Source organism: Bombina bombina, chromosome 3, assembly GCF_027579735.1.
Source record: "Bombina bombina isolate aBomBom1 chromosome 3, aBomBom1.pri, whole genome shotgun sequence".
Lineage (NCBI taxonomy): Eukaryota > Metazoa > Chordata > Amphibia > Anura > Bombinatoridae > Bombina > Bombina bombina.
In genome coordinates this window covers 86,821,583-86,840,036 of record NC_069501.1, presented here as the reverse complement: position 1 = coordinate 86,840,036, position 18,454 = coordinate 86,821,583, and the positions used below count along the sequence as shown (strand labels likewise).

General features: G+C 40.4%; 1 protein-coding gene across 1 annotated transcript in view; it reads left to right on the top strand.

Annotated features, from left to right (window-relative positions):
* The window catches only part of LOC128652910 (interferon-induced GTP-binding protein Mx1), a 194,161-nt gene extending 192,397 nt beyond the window's left edge, over positions 1–1,764 (top strand). Inside the window, exon 13 of the mRNA XM_053705908.1 lies at positions 648–1,764. Within this exon, the coding sequence (XP_053561883.1) occupies positions 648–878 (231 nt within the window). The 3' untranslated portion in view covers positions 879–1,764. The remainder of the gene's footprint in view (positions 1–647) is intronic.
* Positions 1,765–18,454: the final 16,690 nt, after the last annotated feature.

Here is an 18,454-nt window from a genome sequence, read left to right as displayed (position 1 = left end):
TATCAATGCGCCAGCAGTTCTTGTGAACTGCTGGTGTAATGGTGCCCCCTGGAGATTTGCGGCCGCTAGCAGGGGGTGTCAATCAACCCGATCATATTCGATCGCATTGATTTCTGTCCGCGGCCTCAGAGCAGGCGGACACGTTATGGAGCAGCGTTCTTTAGACCGCTGCTTCATAACTTCCGTTTCCGGCAAGCCTCAAGGCTCGCGCAGAAACAGGGGCCATACGGAGCTTGATAAATCGGCGCCTGTGTGATCCCTTCTCCTTAACAAATACCTCCAACACCTGACAGCACTCCCAAAATCTGTTCTCCAGTGTTATAGCAGTTATTATTATTATTATCGGTTATTTGTAGAGCGCCAACAGATTCCGCAGCGCTAAGTTGTGGTCTTAGACTTACAGACAACTGTCATATAGCAACCAGAACAGGCACTCTTATTTAATAAGCGTATAGCCAGCTATCACTAAGTAATATTGATCTTGGTGTCATCATTTTGAGAATTTGTAGCCCCTATGAGAAATCTACTGTCACATAGGATCTAAACCTGCGTTTCTACTGAATTATTATTTCATCCTTCTTAATAAAGTGTTTCATAAAAATGATTATGGAAACGTATTCTGTAAAAATGTTTAATTTCTTTTCTAGGAAACAAATAAACGATTGTCCAATCAAATTCCACTGATAATCCAATACTACCTTCTTCATGAATATGTTGCGAAAGTGCGTAATGAAATGATGCATCTTCTGCAAGACAAAGAGAAGTTAAATATGCTGCTGCAGGAAAAACCAGAGCTCACCAGAACACGAAAGAATCTAAAGGACCAGATCCATCGTCTCAATCAAGCACAGAGACGTTTGGCCAAATTCACGTGCTAAATAGCGGTCAATACCAACATGCTCTATCTTGGGCAGGCAGTCAACATTTGCTTTTTAAAAAATCATAACAATTTAAATGTGATTCATGCCCTTTTTTCTTTAAAGGGGCATAAAAATCATGAATTCTTTTTTAACCCAGTGTGCAAAATAAAAAGCATTTATTTTAATTTTAAGTTCCAAGTGCAGATCTCAGAGCCTACATGGGAGCTGATCGATGTATACCCATAATGCACTTGCTTGTCTATCTATAATCTTGTACAAAGGAGCATACGCACCAATCAGCAGCAACATACACTGTGAGATTTGCACACTGGCCCACCTTAAAGATGCTGAAATTCAAATTTTAAAAAAAAGAAAAACTGGAAATTTTGCCATTTTAAAACATTGTGAGGATATAGAGACCAGGAATACTATTGATTTTTATGTCCCTTTAAATTGCAAACATTCACGCTATTTGTAGTCTGTCACTTGTATTTAATATCTAGTTTTTAAACTGTTTATATATTGTAGATAAATATTATAATTTATTGTATGCAATGTATATGATTTTTGTTTCTGATATGTGACTCTACATGATCATTTTAGTGATATGACAACAATTAAATTACACTATGATAATATTATGCTCTAAAGCTTACAATGCCTAATGTTGTGAGAGTGACACCTCCTATACACCTGCATATAAAATATAATCTTTTCTAAATCAGCCAGTAAACCACAAGGTGGCAGTAGTTGATATAATAATCATTATTTATATTTTTCACACTATTTATTCCTCTTTAGATTGCCAGATGGAGAAATCTTCATCCTGATAAATTGACACAGCAGTTCTTCTTTGATATTACTCTCGCTCCTATATAGCAGTAATTAAATACATTTCCACAAATATTATGCTCTTTCCTTGTCTGGTGAACCTCTGTTTCCATAGAAAGGTTGCAATATGGAATAATGACACATCCTATACTTTATTTTTCCATTTTTTATTTATGTTGTGTACTTTGTTGAAAAGCATACCTAGGTAGGCTCAGGAACAACAGTGAATTACTGGGAGCTAGCTTCTGATTGGTGGCTGCACATATATACTTCTTGGCTCACAAGATGTGTTCAGTGGTGTATTGCTGCTTCTTCAACAAAGGATACCTAAAGAAGGAAGCAGAATTTATATAATATATTTAGCTTTCAAGTTAATCATACATTTTAAAGTAAATTTACCACAAAAAAAAGCTGAGCAGCAGGAATTGGCAGCCTGTAGGAGTTTTTATGATCCAAATGGAGTGCAAAGAGCTGTCCAATCCTTATCTCACCTACTGATTAGGGCACAGGGAGGGGTTTTCTGTTAAAACTTATGAAACTGCCAATGGCCCTTATGCATGCATCTGCCTGGACTTACAAGTTAGGGCGTAGTTGTCCAGACTTCAGAGGGGGAGGACAGGGGTGAAACTATCATTGGTGCAGCAGATGCAGTGTCACAAGGGTCCAAGTGTTGGGGGGAGGGGCATAGCAGTCAGTCATACATAGGCATGTTCAGAATATGTGCAATCCTATCTATCTATCATCTATCTATCTATCTATCTATCTATCTATCTATCTATCATCTATCTATCTATCTATCTATCATCTATCTATCATCTATCTATCTATCTATCTATCTATCATCTATCTATCATCTATCTATCTATCATCTATGTATCTATCATCTATCTATCTATGTATCTATCATCTATCTATCATCTATCTATCATCTATCTATCATCTATCTATCTATCATCTATCTATCTATCTATCTATCTATCTATCTATCTATCTATCTATCTATCATCTATCTATCTATCATCTATCTATCTATCTATCATCTATCTATCTATCTATCTATCATCTATCTATCTATCTATCTATCTATCATCTATCTATCATCTATCTATCTTTCAATCTATCTATCTATCATCTATCTATCTATCATCTATCTATCATCTATGTATCTATCATCTATCTATCTATCTATCTATCATCTATCTATCTATAATCTATCTATCTATCTATCTATCTATCTATCTATCTATCTATCTATCGTCTATCTATCTATCATCTATCTATCTATCTATCTATCTATCTATCATCTATGTATCTATCATCTATCTATCTATCTCTCTATCTATCATCTATCTTTCTATCATCTATCTATCTATCTATCTATCATCTATGTATCTCTCTCTCTCTCTATCTATCTATCTATCTATCTATCTATCTATCTATCTATCTATCATCTATCTATCTATCATCTATGTATCTATCTCTCTATCTATCTATCTATCTATCTATCTATCTATCATATATCTATCTATCATCTATCTATCTATCATCTATCTATCTATCTATCATCTATCTATCTATCTATCATCTATCTATCTATCATCTATCTATCTATCATCTATGCTCAAAACCTTTATACAGTGCAGCTACTATACTTTTAGGGGCCTATCTATCAAGCTCCGGATGGAGCTTGAGGGCCGTGTATTTGGCGAGCCCACAGGCCAGAAACAGCAGTTATGAAGCAGCGGTCTAAAGACCGCTGCTCCATAACCCTGTCCGCCTGCTCTGAGCAGGTGGACACACATCACCGAAAATCAACCGATCGAGTACGATCGGGTTGATTGACACCTCCCTGCTGGCGGCCGCGAGTTTGCAGGGGGCAGCGTGGTACCAGCAGCTCACAAGAGCTGCTGGTCTAATGCTGAATACGGAGAGCGTATTGCTCTCCGCATTCAGGGAGGTCTGGTGGACCTGATCCGCCAGACCTTTTATAAATCTCCCCCTTAATATTGTTTACTACTAAATTACATTTAGTGCAGGAAGGAATAACAATTTTTCATCAGGGCCCTCTATTGACTATGTCTGATACTGGTGGAGGATTAAAATTGCCCCAGACTGATCTGCTCTGTGATTGACAAGCCCTGCTCTTACACAATTGGTTGCCTGAGAGCAGGATGGCGGTGTTGCAAGAGTCTACTTGTTCAATGATAAATATGGTAAAGTATGTACCAAGCCCTCGGTCCAGGTCCTATTGCCGGACTGCTCAGTCCGCCCCTGTCCTCAGTACTGCTTATTAAGCTAAACAAACTGACTATCGATATCTATACCTATATATAATCATGTAAAACAGATATACCGGACTCCCTGCACCCCCAGCCCACTCCACTCCCTGAGTGATCTACTTGTAATTTACATACCCCAGATCTCCTGTCTTCAAATTTGCTGCCTGCTGCAAGCTAGTGCATAGGGCTACAGCTGCTGTCTTCCCTCTCTCTGCCTCCTCTGTCCTGCACTGCCGTCAGGTTCATCATCCTCCTCCCTCTTCCTCTCCAGTCACATTCCTGTGCTGTATAACTATGTAACAGTGGAGTGGAAGAAATAAATGAACACATGCATACAGTTGTATATTCATTCTTATCTTTCCAGGCATAAAGAACAGTGAGGGGATTAAATGGAATTAGTTAGCCACTGTCAACAATTTTATTCTCTGGTAAATCTGACAAAGTCCCTTACTTAGTTAACCTTTTGACCACCAAGGGGTTAATGGGCAACATGCTTAATGGCTTTATGGCTTTAAGCAATAGTAATAGCTAAGATTGAAGATTAAACCAGAGTTTTCCAGGAGTAAAGAAGAACGGGGAGATTAGATAGGGCTATTGGCTCTTAGCTGCTGTCAGTATCCAGGTTTCACTGCTACTGGTGATTCACACCCAGCAAGTCTAAAAATAAATCTGAAATGAATGGGCAATATTAAATACAATTTATTGAATATGTATTAAATATCAATAATTTACTGCAAGCAGAGGGAGTAATAAGTGCAGCATTATAAAAAAAATACTGAAGAGGTAGTAGATACCAGGAATTACCTGCAAGTAAAGGTAATAAGTACACACTGATAATTTACCAGCTGTCTTGGGAGCCAATGGGTTAATTAGTCTGATAAATGCGGTAGGTACCAAGCACTAACTACAGTTGATAATAGAAGTAAACTGAAAAGTTGTTTAACCCCTTAAGGACCGGGCATTTCAGACTAAAACTTCTTCAAAAGACCAGAGCATTTTTACCATTACTACATTTAAACATGAATAGAGCCTTTTTTATATTTACCTATCAAAACTATATATATATATATATATTAGTAGACAACCCAAAGTATTGATCTAGGCCCATTTTGGTATATTTAATGCCACCAAAAAAATTGTTTACTTTTTCACAAACTTTAGGTTTCTCAATAAAATTATTTACAAACAGTTTGTGCAATTATGGCACAAATGTTTGTAAATGCTTCTCTGGGATCCCCTTTGTTCAAAAATAGCAGACATAAATGGCTTTGCCATTGCTTTTTGGTAATTAGAAGGCCGCTAATTGCAGCTGCGCACCACACTTTTATTATTCCCAGCAGTGAAGGGGTTAATCATGTAGCTTGTAAGGTTAATTTTAGCTTTAGTGTAGAGATTACCCTCCCACCTGACACTTCCCACCCCCTGATCCCTCTCAAACAGCTCTCTTCCCTCCCCCACCCCCAATGGTAACTCCATCTTAAATTAAGTACTGGCAGACAGTCTGCCAGTATGCAGTTTTACACTTCTTTTTATTATTATATTATTATTATTATTATTATTATTGTCCTTAGTGTAGGATTATCCCCTTACCTTCCCACCTCCCTGATCCCTACCAAAAAGCTCTCTAACCCTCCCCCTTCTAACTAATTCGCTCCATCTTAGGTACTGGCAGCTGTCTGCCAGTACCCAGATTTCTATTATTTTTAATTTATTTTAATAAAAAAAAAAATATGTAGTGTAGCTGCCCAACTCTCCCCCCTCCCTCATTTACCCCCTCTAAGATTCTTTCCCTACCCTCTAATCGTCCCCTCCACCATAGGATCCCTCTACCTACTTCTTCCTTCTCATTCTCATTCTCCCTCCTTCCCCCTCCCTGCTGCTCTCAGAGTTTCATTCTTGGGGCATGTAGAAATATCGCAATATTGCTACTTTTAGCGAGATTGTGACAAAGATAGACCCAGGACAACAGTTTTGTACAGGCTATGGCACTGGCTGTTAAGGGGTTAATTTAAATTTAATAAAAAAATATATATATATTTTTACTGAGTGCCTCGACCCTTCAAGGCACTCAGCACGCTATCCGCAAGCATCTGAAGCGATCGAATGCTTCTGATGCACTAAACTGTCAAGTTTTTCAGCTCTGAAGCATCCCGGCAGTTTACTTATGTATTGCACAATGCCTCAATATCGAGGCATTGTGGAAATATGGTAAGAGTGGCTGAAGCGGTCACCGTTCGCTTCCAGTGCTCTTTTCTCTTACATGGTGTATCCAGTCCACGAATTCATCCTTACTTGTGGGATATTCTCATTCCCTACAGGAAGTGGCAAAGAGAGCACACAGCAGAGCTGTCCATATAGCTCCCCCTCAGGCTCCGCCCCCCAGTCATTCTCTTTGCCGCTCTAACAAGTAGCATCTCCACGTGAGGGTAAAGTGAATGTGGTGTTAGATTTGTAGTTTTTATTTCTTCAATCAAAAGTTTGTTATTTTAAAATAGTGCCGGTTTGTACTATTTACTCTGTGGCAGAAAGTGATGAAGATTTCTGCTGAGAGGAAAACGATTTTAGCATGTTGTAACTAAAATCCATTGCTGTTCCCACACAGGACTGTTGAGCATCAGAAAACTTCAGTTGGGGGGAACAGTTTGCAGGCTTAACTGCTTTGAGGTATGTTTCAGTCATTTTTTCTAGTCAAGACTTAGTAATGCTAGAAGACTGACAAGAATCCCCATGTGGGAAAGGTAAGCCATATTCTGAGACTTAGTATAGAAGGAAGGCTTATTTGAAAGGGCTCAAACACTGGTGGACACTGTTAAGGGGCAATCGATTATTGTTTTACAAAAATCTGATATTTATACAAGTTTATATTACATTTAAAACACTTTTTTGGGGTTTATTCCGCATGGCATCTATTTAGACACCTATTTTGGCTTGGGAAGGCCCCACATTCCCAGAGTGAAGAGGGAGGGGGCCTGAAATTCGCGCCTCAGTTGCGCAGTTGATTTTACAGACAGCTTCATGCAGCTCCATGTGAAGAGTCCAGAGATTACTTGAGGACTTCAGAGAGGCTTATTTTCGATTAAAACTAATCCCCAAGGAAGGTAGGGCCACAGCAGAGGCTGTGGCATGGTGCTATAGTTTTGCTAACCGGTTGCCAGCTTTAATTTGCTCCGGTTTGGGCAGTAAGGGGTTAATCGACTTGAAATTTACTGTGCAATCATTTCAAAGCATTAGGATCATATGGTGAAAATTTCATAAAGATTGGATGATTTTTGGAGATTTAGTAAAAAAGTGTGCGCTTTTTATTATTTAAAGGCACAGTACCGTTTTTTCAAAATTTGTATTTTACTGTATTTGAGTGCTGTCTAAGTCTGTTTAACATGTCTGAGCCTACAGATAGACCTTGTCCTATGTATTTAATAGCCATGGCGGTACCCCCTTTACATTTGTGTTTAAAGTGTGCTAAGGTATCTAAACATTTTAAAGACCATGCAGTGACACTTAAAAATGTAGCCCAAGATGATTCTTTAACGGAAGGTAACGAGGATAGTCCTCCTTCCTCTGCCCATGTGTCGACACCAGTTACGCCTGCGCAAGCGATGCCTAGTACCTCTAGCGCATTGGGCCCTATTACATTACAACAATTAGCAGCAGTCATGGATAATTCCCTTGCGGCATTTCTATCCAAACTGCCAGTTTTTCCTAAAAAGCGTGATAGCTCAGTTTTAAGAACAGAGGATGAGCAATCAGAAGTTTTGGATGATTTATCTGTTGTACCCTCACAACAGTGAGGGATGTACTGTCTGAGGGAGAAATTTCTGACACAGGAAAGGTTTCTCAGCGGGCAGAATCAGATTCCTTAGCGTTTAAATTTAAGCTGGAACACCTCCGCGTACTGCTTAAGGAGGTTTTAGCTACGCTGGATGATTGTGACCCCATGGTGGTCCCAGAAAAATTGTGTAAAATGGACAAGTTTCTAGAAGTCCCTGTATACACTGATGCGTTTCCGATCCCGAAGAGGGTGGCGGATATTGTGACTAGGGAGTGGGAGAGACCAGGTGTACCTTTTGTTCCCCCCCCTCTCTTTAAGAAAATGTTCCCCATAACTGACCCCAGGCGGGACGCATGGCAGCCGGTCCCTAAGGTAGAGGGAGCAGTTTCCACACTAGCCAAACGCACAACCATACCAATAGAAGACAGTTGTGCTTTCAAAGATCCTATGGATAAAAAATTAGAACGTTTACTAAAGAAGATATTTGTTCAACAAGGTTTCCTTCTTCAACTGATTGCCTGCATTATTCCTGTAACTACTGCAGCGGCTTTTTGGTTTGAGGCGCTGGAGGAGTCGCTCCAGAGGGAGACTTCATATGACGAAGTCATGGATAGAATTCATGCTCTAAAGCTGGCTAATTCTTTTATCACAGATGCCGCTTTACAATTAGCTAAGTTAGCGGCGAAAAATTCTGGTTTTGCCATTATGGCACGAAGAGCGCTTTGGCTCAAATCATGGTCGGCTGACGTGTCGTCCAAAACAAAACTATTAAATATTCCTTTCAAGGGAAAGACCCTATTCAGCCCAGAATTGAAAAATATTATTTCGGATATCACTGGGGGAAAGGGCCATGCCCTTCCACAAGATAGACCGTTTAAGGCCAAAAACAAGGCTAATTTTCGCTCCTTTCGCAACTTCAGGAGTGGACCTGCTTCAACCTCTGCAACCGCAAAGCAAGAGGGAAACGCTTCCCAGCCCAAAGCAACCTGGAAGCCTTTGCAGGGCTGGAACAAGGGTAAACAGGCCAAGAAGCCTGCAGCTGCTACCAAGACAGCATGAAGGGGTAGCCCCCGATCCGGGACCGGATCTGGTAGGGGGCAGACTTTCTCTCTTTGCTCAGGCTTGGGCAAGAGATGTTCCAGATCCCTGGGCATTAGAAATTGTGGCTCAGGGGTATCTTCTAGAATTCAAGGACTCTCCTCCAAGGGGAAGGTTCCACATTTCTCGTTTGTCTTCAGACCAGACAAAGAAGCAGGCGTTCTTACGCTGTGTAGAAGATCTTCTAAAGATGGGAGTGATACACCCAGTTCCAATTGCAGAACAAGGACTGGGATTTTACTCAAACCTGTTTGTAGTTCCCAAAAAGGAAGGAACTTTCAGGCCAATCCTGGATCTAAAAATTCTAAACAAATTCCTCAGAGTTCCATCTTTCAAAATGGAAACCATTCGGACAATCTTACCGATGATTCAGGAAGGCCAATATATGACTACCGTGGATCTAAAGGATGCGTACCTACATATTCCTATCCACAAAGATCATCATCAGTTCCTAAGGTTCGCTTTTCTGGACACGCATTACCAGTTCGTGGCCCTTCCTTTCGGGTTGGCCACCGCTCCCAGAATTTTCACAAAGGTGCTAGGGTCCCTTCTAGCGGTACTAAGACTGCGGGGCATTGCAGTAGCACCTTACCTAGACGACATCTTAATACAGGCGTCGTCTTTTCACAGAGCCAAGGCTCATATGGACATTGTTCTGGCCTTTCTAAGGTTTCACGGGTGGAAGGTGAACGTAGAAAAGAGTTCTCTGTCCCCGCTCACAAGGGTTCCCTTCCTGGGAACACTAATAGACTCGGTAGAAATGAAAATATTTCTGACAGAGGTCAGGAAGTCAAAGATTTTAACTACTTGCCGAGTTCTTCATTCCATTCCTCGGCCTTCTGTGGCTCAGTGCATGGAGGTAATCGGATTAATGGTTGCGGCAATGGACGTTGTCCCTTTTGCCTGAATTTATCTCAGACCACTACAACTGTGCATGCTCAAACAGTGGAATGGGGATTATGCAGATTTGTCTCCTCAAATACAAATGGACCAGAAAACCAGAGACTCTCTTCTCTGGTGGTTGTCTCAGGATCACCTGTCTCAGGGAATGTGTTTCCGCAGACCGGAGTGGATCATTGTCACGACCGATGCCAGTCTGTTAGGCTGGGGTGCAGTCTGGGACTCCCTGAAAGCTCAGGGCCTATGGTCTCGGGAAGAATCTCTTCTCCCGATAAACATTTTGGAACTGAGAGCGATATTCAATACGCTCCAGGCATGGCCTCAACTAGCGGAGGCCAAATTCATCAGATTTCAGTCAGACAACATCACGACTGTAGCGTACATCAATCATCAGGGAGGAACAAAGAGTTCACTAGCGATGAAGGAAGTAACCAAGATCATCAAATGGGCGGAGGATCACTCCTGCCACCTATCTGCAATTCACATCCCAGGAGTAGACAACTGGGAGGCGGATTTTCTGAGTCGTTAGACTTTTCACCCGGGGGAGTGGGAACTCCACCCAGAGGTTTTTGCTTAGCTGACCCAGCTATGGGGCATTCCAGAATTGGATCTCATGGCGTCCCGTCAGAACACCAAACTTCCCCTTTACGGATCCAGGTCCAGGGATCCCAAGGCGGCATTGATAGATGCTCTAGTAGCGCGTTGGTCCTTCAGTCTAGCTTATGTCTTTCCACCGTTTCCTCTTCTCCCTCGGCTAGTAGCCAGAATCAAACAGGAGAAGGCTTCGGTAATTCTGATAGCGCCTGCATGGCCATGCAGGACTTGGTATGCAGACCTAGTGGACATGTCATCTGTTCCACCATGGAAACTGCCATCGAGGCAGGATCTTCTAATACAGGGTCCATTCAAGCACCCAAATCTAGTTTCTCTGCAACTGACTGCTTGGAGATTGAACGCTTAATTCTAGCTAAGCGTGGGTTCTCTGAATCAGTTATAGATACTCTGATCCAGGCCAGAAAGCCTGTCACCAGGAAAATTTACCATAAGATATGGCGGAAATATCTTTATTGGTGTGAATCCAAGGGTTACTCGTGGAGTAAGATTAGGATTCCAAGGATATTGTCTTTTCTCCAAGAAGGATTGGAGAAAGGATTGTCAGCTAGTTCCTTAAAGGGACAGATATCTGCTCTGTCTATCCTGCTACACAAGCGTCTGGCAGCAGTACCAGACGTTCAGGCGTTTGCACAGGCTCTAGTTAGAATCAAGCCTGTCTATAAACCTGTGGCTCCTCCATGGAGTCTAAATTTAGTTCTTTCAGTTCTTCAAGGGGTTCCGTTTGAACCTTTACATTCCATAGATATTAAGTTATTATCTTGGAAAGTTTTGTTTTTGGTAGCTCTTTCTTCTGCTCGAAGAGTTTCAGAATTGCCTGCTTTGCAGTGTAATTCACCCTATCTGTTGTTCCATGCAGATAAGGTTGTTTTGCGTACCAAACCTGGTTTCCTTCCAAAAGTGGTTTCTAATAAGAATATTAACCAGGAAATCATTGTTCCTTCTCTGTGCCCTAATCCAGTTTCTAAGAAGGAACGACTGTTACACAATCTTGATGTGGTTCGTGCTTTAAATTCTATTTAAATGCAACTAAAGATTTCAGACAAACATCATCCTTGTTTGTTGTCTATTCTGGTAAGAGGAGAGGTCAGAAAGCGACTGCTACCTCTCTTTCCTTCTGGCTGAAAAGCATCATCCGATTGGCTTATGAGACTGCTGGACAGCAGCCTCCTGAACGAATTACAGCTCATTCCACCAGATCTGTGGCTTCCACATGGGCTTTCAAGAATGAGGCTTCTGTTGAACAGATTTGTAAGGCAGCGACTGGGTCTTCACTGCATACTTTTGCCAAATTTTACAAATTCGATACTTTTGCTTCTTCGGAGGCTATTTTTGGGAGAAAGGTTTTGCAAGCAGTGGTGCCTTCCGTTTAGGTTACCTGACTTGTTCCCTCCCTTCATCCGTGTCCTAAAGCTTTGGTATTGGTATCCCACAAGTAAGGATGAATCCGTGGACTGGATACACCATGTAAGAGAAAACAGAATTTATGCTTACCTGATAAATTACTTTATCTTACGGTGTATCCAGTCCATGGCCCGCCCTGGCAATTAAGTCAGGTTCAAATTTATTTTTGTAAAACTACAGTCACCACTGCACCCTATGGTTTCTCCTTTTTCTCCTAACCGTCGGTCAAATGACTGGGGGGGCAGAGCCTGAGGGGGAGCTATATGGACAGCTCTGCTGTGTGCTCTCTTTGCCACTTCCTGTAGGGAATGAGAATATCCCACAAGTAAGGATGAATCCGTGGACTGGATACACCGCAAGAAAAAGTAATTTATCAGGTAAGCATAAATTCTGTTTTTCCTGAGGATGTACCAGGTAAGTGACAATTGCGGGATGTACCTGGTATGACTCTAGTTATTAAGGGGTTAAAATTGTATGTTCTATCTAAATCATGGAAGAAATTGTTGGGATTTCCTGTCCCTTTAACTCTAATTGTTACCCTCTCCTCACATAATGAATCATATCTGCAACTGACCCATTCCTCACCACAGTTAACCCTTACTTCAACCAGTACAAGTTAAAGGGGCAGTATACACCAATTTTCATTTAACTGCATGTAATAGACACTACTATAAAGAAGACTATGCTCAGATACTGATATACAAATCCAGTGTAAAACCTTTTAAAAACTTACTTAGAGGCTCCCAATTTAAAACTGTTAATGAGATAAGCCTGGGACACCCACTGAAAGGGAACGATAGCAGAACCTCCCCCCTGCATATGAAACGACCCATTATACAAACAGAAACAGTCTAAAGTATGTATACATCAATATACATCTAAAACTTTGGGGCTTGGTTAGGAGTCTGAAAATTGGCACAATGTTATTTAAAAATAAGCAAAACTATATAAATGGATAATTTACAAAACGTTTATGCAAAGAAAAATCTAGTGTACAATGTCCCTTTAAACCTGTTCATACCTGCTCCAGTCCCTACTGCAGTTAATCCTAATTTGGACTTTGTATCTACTTTAGTACCCCCAACATCCAACAGAACCCCTATGTGACCACACCTACCACAGATAAGTCCCTTTTGATGACCCACCCCTACAAAACCCACTCTACATAAAATTCCTTTCCCCACTGCAAATAACGCCAATAATTCTAACCTCCTTTCAGTCCCCATAGACAATTATTGTCTATGGGGTAGATTTATCATAGTGCGAGTGGACATGATACGATGTGTAGCGTATCATGTCTGCTGCACATCGATAAATGCAGACAGCATACGCTGTCAACATTTATCAATGCGCCAGCAGTTCTTGTGAACTGCTGGTGTAATGGTGCCCCCTGGAGATTTGCGGCCGCTAGCAGGGGGTGTCAATCAACCCGATCATATTCGATCGCATTGATTTCTGTCCGCGGCCTCAGAGCAGGCGGACACGTTATGGAGCAGCGTTCTTTAGACCGCTGCTTCATAACTTCCGTTTCCGGCAAGCCTCAAGGCTCGCGCAGAAACAGGGGCCATACGGAGCTTGATAAATCGGCGCCTGTGTGATCCCTTCTCCTTAACAAATACCTCCAACACCTGACAGCACTCCCAAAATCTGTTCTCCAGTGTTATAGCAGTTATTATTATTATTATCGGTTATTTGTAGAGCGCCAACAGATTCCGCAGCGCTAAGTTGTGGTCTTAGACTTACAGACAACTGTCATATAGCAACCAGAACAGGCACTCTTATTTAATAAGCGTATAGCCAGCTATCACTAAGTAATATTGATCTTGGTGTCATCATTTTGAGAATTTGTAGCCCCTATGAGAAATCTACTGTCACATAGGATCTAAACCTGCGTTTCTACTGAATTATTATTTCATCCTTCTTAATAAAGTGTTTCATAAAAATGATTATGGAAACGTATTCTGTAAAAATGTTTAATTTCTTTTCTAGGAAACAAATAAACGATTGTCCAATCAAATTCCACTGATAATCCAATACTACCTTCTTCATGAATATGTTGCGAAAGTGCGTAATGAAATGATGCATCTTCTGCAAGACAAAGAGAAGTTAAATATGCTGCTGCAGGAAAAACCAGAGCTCACCAGAACACGAAAGAATCTAAAGGACCAGATCCATCGTCTCAATCAAGCACAGAGACGTTTGGCCAAATTCACGTGCTAAATAGCGGTCAATACCAACATGCTCTATCTTGGGCAGGCAGTCAACATTTGCTTTTTAAAAAATCATAACAATTTAAATGTGATTCATGCCCTTTTTTCTTTAAAGGGGCATAAAAATCATGAATTCTTTTTTAACCCAGTGTGCAAAATAAAAAGCATTTATTTTAATTTTAAGTTCCAAGTGCAGATCTCAGAGCCTACATGGGAGCTGATCGATGTATACCCATAATGCACTTGCTTGTCTATCTATAATCTTGTACAAAGGAGCATACGCACCAATCAGCAGCAACATACACTGTGAGATTTGCACACTGGCCCACCTTAAAGATGCTGAAATTCAAATTTTAAAAAAAAGAAAAACTGGAAATTTTGCCATTTTAAAACATTGTGAGGATATAGAGACCAGGAATACTATTGATTTTTATGTCCCTTTAAATTGCAAACATTCACGCTATTTGTAGTCTGTCACTTGTATTTAATATCTAGTTTTTAAACTGTTTATATATTGTAGATAAATATTATAATTTATTGTATGCAATGTATATGATTTTTGTTTCTGATATGTGACTCTACATGATCATTTTAGTGATATGACAACAATTAAATTACACTATGATAATATTATGCTCTAAAGCTTACAATGCCTAATGTTGTGAGAGTGACACCTCCTATACACCTGCATATAAAATATAATCTTTTCTAAATCAGCCAGTAAACCACAAGGTGGCAGTAGTTGATATAATAATCATTATTTATATTTTTCACACTATTTATTCCTCTTTAGATTGCCAGATGGAGAAATCTTCATCCTGATAAATTGACACAGCAGTTCTTCTTTGATATTACTCTCGCTCCTATATAGCAGTAATTAAATACATTTCCACAAATATTATGCTCTTTCCTTGTCTGGTGAACCTCTGTTTCCATAGAAAGGTTGCAATATGGAATAATGACACATCCTATACTTTATTTTTCCATTTTTTATTTATGTTGTGTACTTTGTTGAAAAGCATACCTAGGTAGGCTCAGGAACAACAGTGAATTACTGGGAGCTAGCTTCTGATTGGTGGCTGCACATATATACTTCTTGGCTCACAAGATGTGTTCAGTGGTGTATTGCTGCTTCTTCAACAAAGGATACCTAAAGAAGGAAGCAGAATTTATATAATATATTTAGCTTTCAAGTTAATCATACATTTTAAAGTAAATTTACCACAAAAAAAAGCTGAGCAGCAGGAATTGGCAGCCTGTAGGAGTTTTTATGATCCAAATGGAGTGCAAAGAGCTGTCCAATCCTTATCTCACCTACTGATTAGGGCACAGGGAGGGGTTTTCTGTTAAAACTTATGAAACTGCCAATGGCCCTTATGCATGCATCTGCCTGGACTTACAAGTTAGGGCGTAGTTGTCCAGACTTCAGAGGGGGAGGACAGGGGTGAAACTATCATTGGTGCAGCAGATGCAGTGTCACAAGGGTCCAAGTGTTGGGGGGAGGGGCATAGCAGTCAGTCATACATAGGCATGTTCAGAATATGTGCAATCCTATCTATCTATCATCTATCTATCTATCTATCTATCTATCTATCTATCTATCTATCATCTATCTATCTATCTATCTATCTATCATCTATCTATCTATCATCTATCTATCTATCATCTATGTATCTATCATCTATCTATCTATGTATCTATCATCTATCTATCATCTATCTATCTATCATCTATCTATCATCTATCTATCTATCATCTATCTATCTATCTATCATCTATCTATCTATCATCTATCTATCATCTATCTATCTATCTATCTATCTATCATCTATCTATCTATCTATCTATCTATCTATCTATCTATCTATCTATCTATCTATCTATCATCTATCTATCTATCTATCTATCATCTATCTATCATCTATCTATCTTTCAATCTATCTATCTATCATCTATCTATCTATCATCTATCTATCATCTATGTATCTATCATCTATCTATCTATCTATCTATCTATCTATCTATCTATCTATCTATCATCTATCTATCTATAATCTATCTATCTATCTATCTATCTATCTATCGTCTATCTATCTATCATCTATCTATCTATCTATCTATCTATCATCTATGTATCTATCATCTATCTATCTATCTCTCTATCTATCATCTATCTTTCTATCATCTATCTATCTATCTATCTATCTATCATCTATGTATCTCTCTCTCTATCTATCTATCTATCTATCATCTATCTATCTATCATCTATGTATCTATCTCTCTATCTATCTATCTATCTATCTATCTATCTATCTATCTATCTATCATATATCTATCTATCATCTATCTATCTATCATCTATCTATCTATCTATCTATCTATCATCTATCTATCTATCATCTATCTATCTATCATCTATGCTCAAAACCTTTATACAGTGCAGCTACTATACTTTTAGGGGCCTATCTATCAAGCTCCGGATGGAGCTTGAGGGCCGTGTATTTGGCGAGCCCACAGGCCAGAAACAGCAGTTATGAAGCAGCGGTCTAAAGACCGCTGCTCCATAACCCTGTCCGCCTGCTCTGAGCAGGTGGACACACATCACCGAAAATCAACCGATCGAGTACGATCGGGTTGATTGACACCTCCCTGCTGGCGGCCGCGAGTTTGCAGGGGGCAGCGTGGTACCAGCAGCTCACAAGAGCTGCTGGTCTAATGCTGAATACGGAGAGCGTATTGCTCTCCGCATTCAGGGAGGTCTGGTGGACCTGATCCGCCAGACCTTTTATAAATCTCCCCCTTAATATTGTTTACTACTAAATTACATTTAGTGCAGGAAGGAATAACAATTTTTCATCAGGGCCCTCTATTGACTATGTCTGATACTGGTGGAGGATTAAAATTGCCCCAGACTGATCTGCTCTGTGATTGACAAGCCCTGCTCTTACACAATTGGTTGCCTGAGAGCAGGATGGCGGTGTTGCAAGAGTCTACTTGTTCAATGATAAATATGGTAAAGTATGTACCAAGCCCTCGGTCCAGGTCCTATTGCCGGACTGCTCAGTCCGCCCCTGTCCTCAGTACTGCTTATTAAGCTAAACAAACTGACTATCGATATCTATACCTATATATAATCATGTAAAACAGATATACCGGACTCCCTGCACCCCCAGCCCACTCCACTCCCTGAGTGATCTACTTGTAATTTACATACCCCAGATCTCCTGTCTTCAAATTTGCTGCCTGCTGCAAGCTAGTGCATAGGGCTACAGCTGCTGTCTTCCCTCTCTCTGCCTCCTCTGTCCTGCACTGCCGTCAGGTTCATCATCCTCCTCCCTCTTCCTCTCCAGTCACATTCCTGTGCTGTATAACTATGTAACAGTGGAGTGGAAGAAATAAATGAACACATGCATACAGTTGTATATTCATTCTTATCTTTCCAGGCATAAAGAACAGTGAGGGGATTAAATGGAATTAGTTAGCCACTGTCAACAATTTTATTCTCTGGTAAATCTGACAAAGTCCCTTACTTAGTTAACCTTTTGACCACCAAGGGGTTAATGGGCAACATGCTTAATGGCTTTATGGCTTTAAGCAATAGTAATAGCTAAGATTGAAGATTAAACCAGAGTTTTCCAGGAGTAAAGAAGAACGGGGAGATTAGATAGGGCTATTGGCTCTTAGCTGCTGTCAGTATCCAGGTTTCACTGCTACTGGTGATTCACACCCAGCAAGTCTAAAAATAAATCTGAAATGAATGGGCAATATTAAATACAATTTATTGAATATGTATTAAATACCAATAATTTACTGCAAGCAGAGGGAGTAATAAGTGCAGCATTATAAAAAAAATACTGAAGAGGTAGTAGATACCAGGAATTACCTGCAAGTAAAGGTAATAAGTACACACTGATAATTTACCAGCTGTCTTGGGAGCCAATGGGTTAATTAGTCTGATAAATGCGGTAGGTACCAAGCACTAACTACCAGCAGAGCGGCAGCTGCAAAAGCACAACTAGAACGTTCCATATCTCTTGCGCTTGGGGTCAGCCCCTGTGTAGGGAGTTGTAACTAGAGCTCTGCACCAAATACGGCCCGTGCTAGGTATAGTAACTCAATGTCTGCAGGCTGTGCTCCCCAGGCCTCCCAGGGCAGTGTAATCTAGAAAAGGCTGCGCATGTACTCAGGTGTAAAATCACTCCTAAGTAAATGTCCAAAAAGGAGCAGCACCACAAGTAAAGCAATTCAATACTTATTTATTGGGACATCATAAAGACAAAAAACACGACGTTTCGTTCTATCCGACCTTAATCATGTAAAATCACTCCTCACAGTCAAAAGCGTAGAACACAGACAAGCCCCATCATACAGGCGGAGTCTGGGGAACCCGGGTCAGGGCTGGCTGTGCCCTAGGCGGCAGTGCACCCTAGGCAGCTGCCTAGATTTCTTAGCCGGAGCGCCGGCCCTGTATATATATATATATATATATA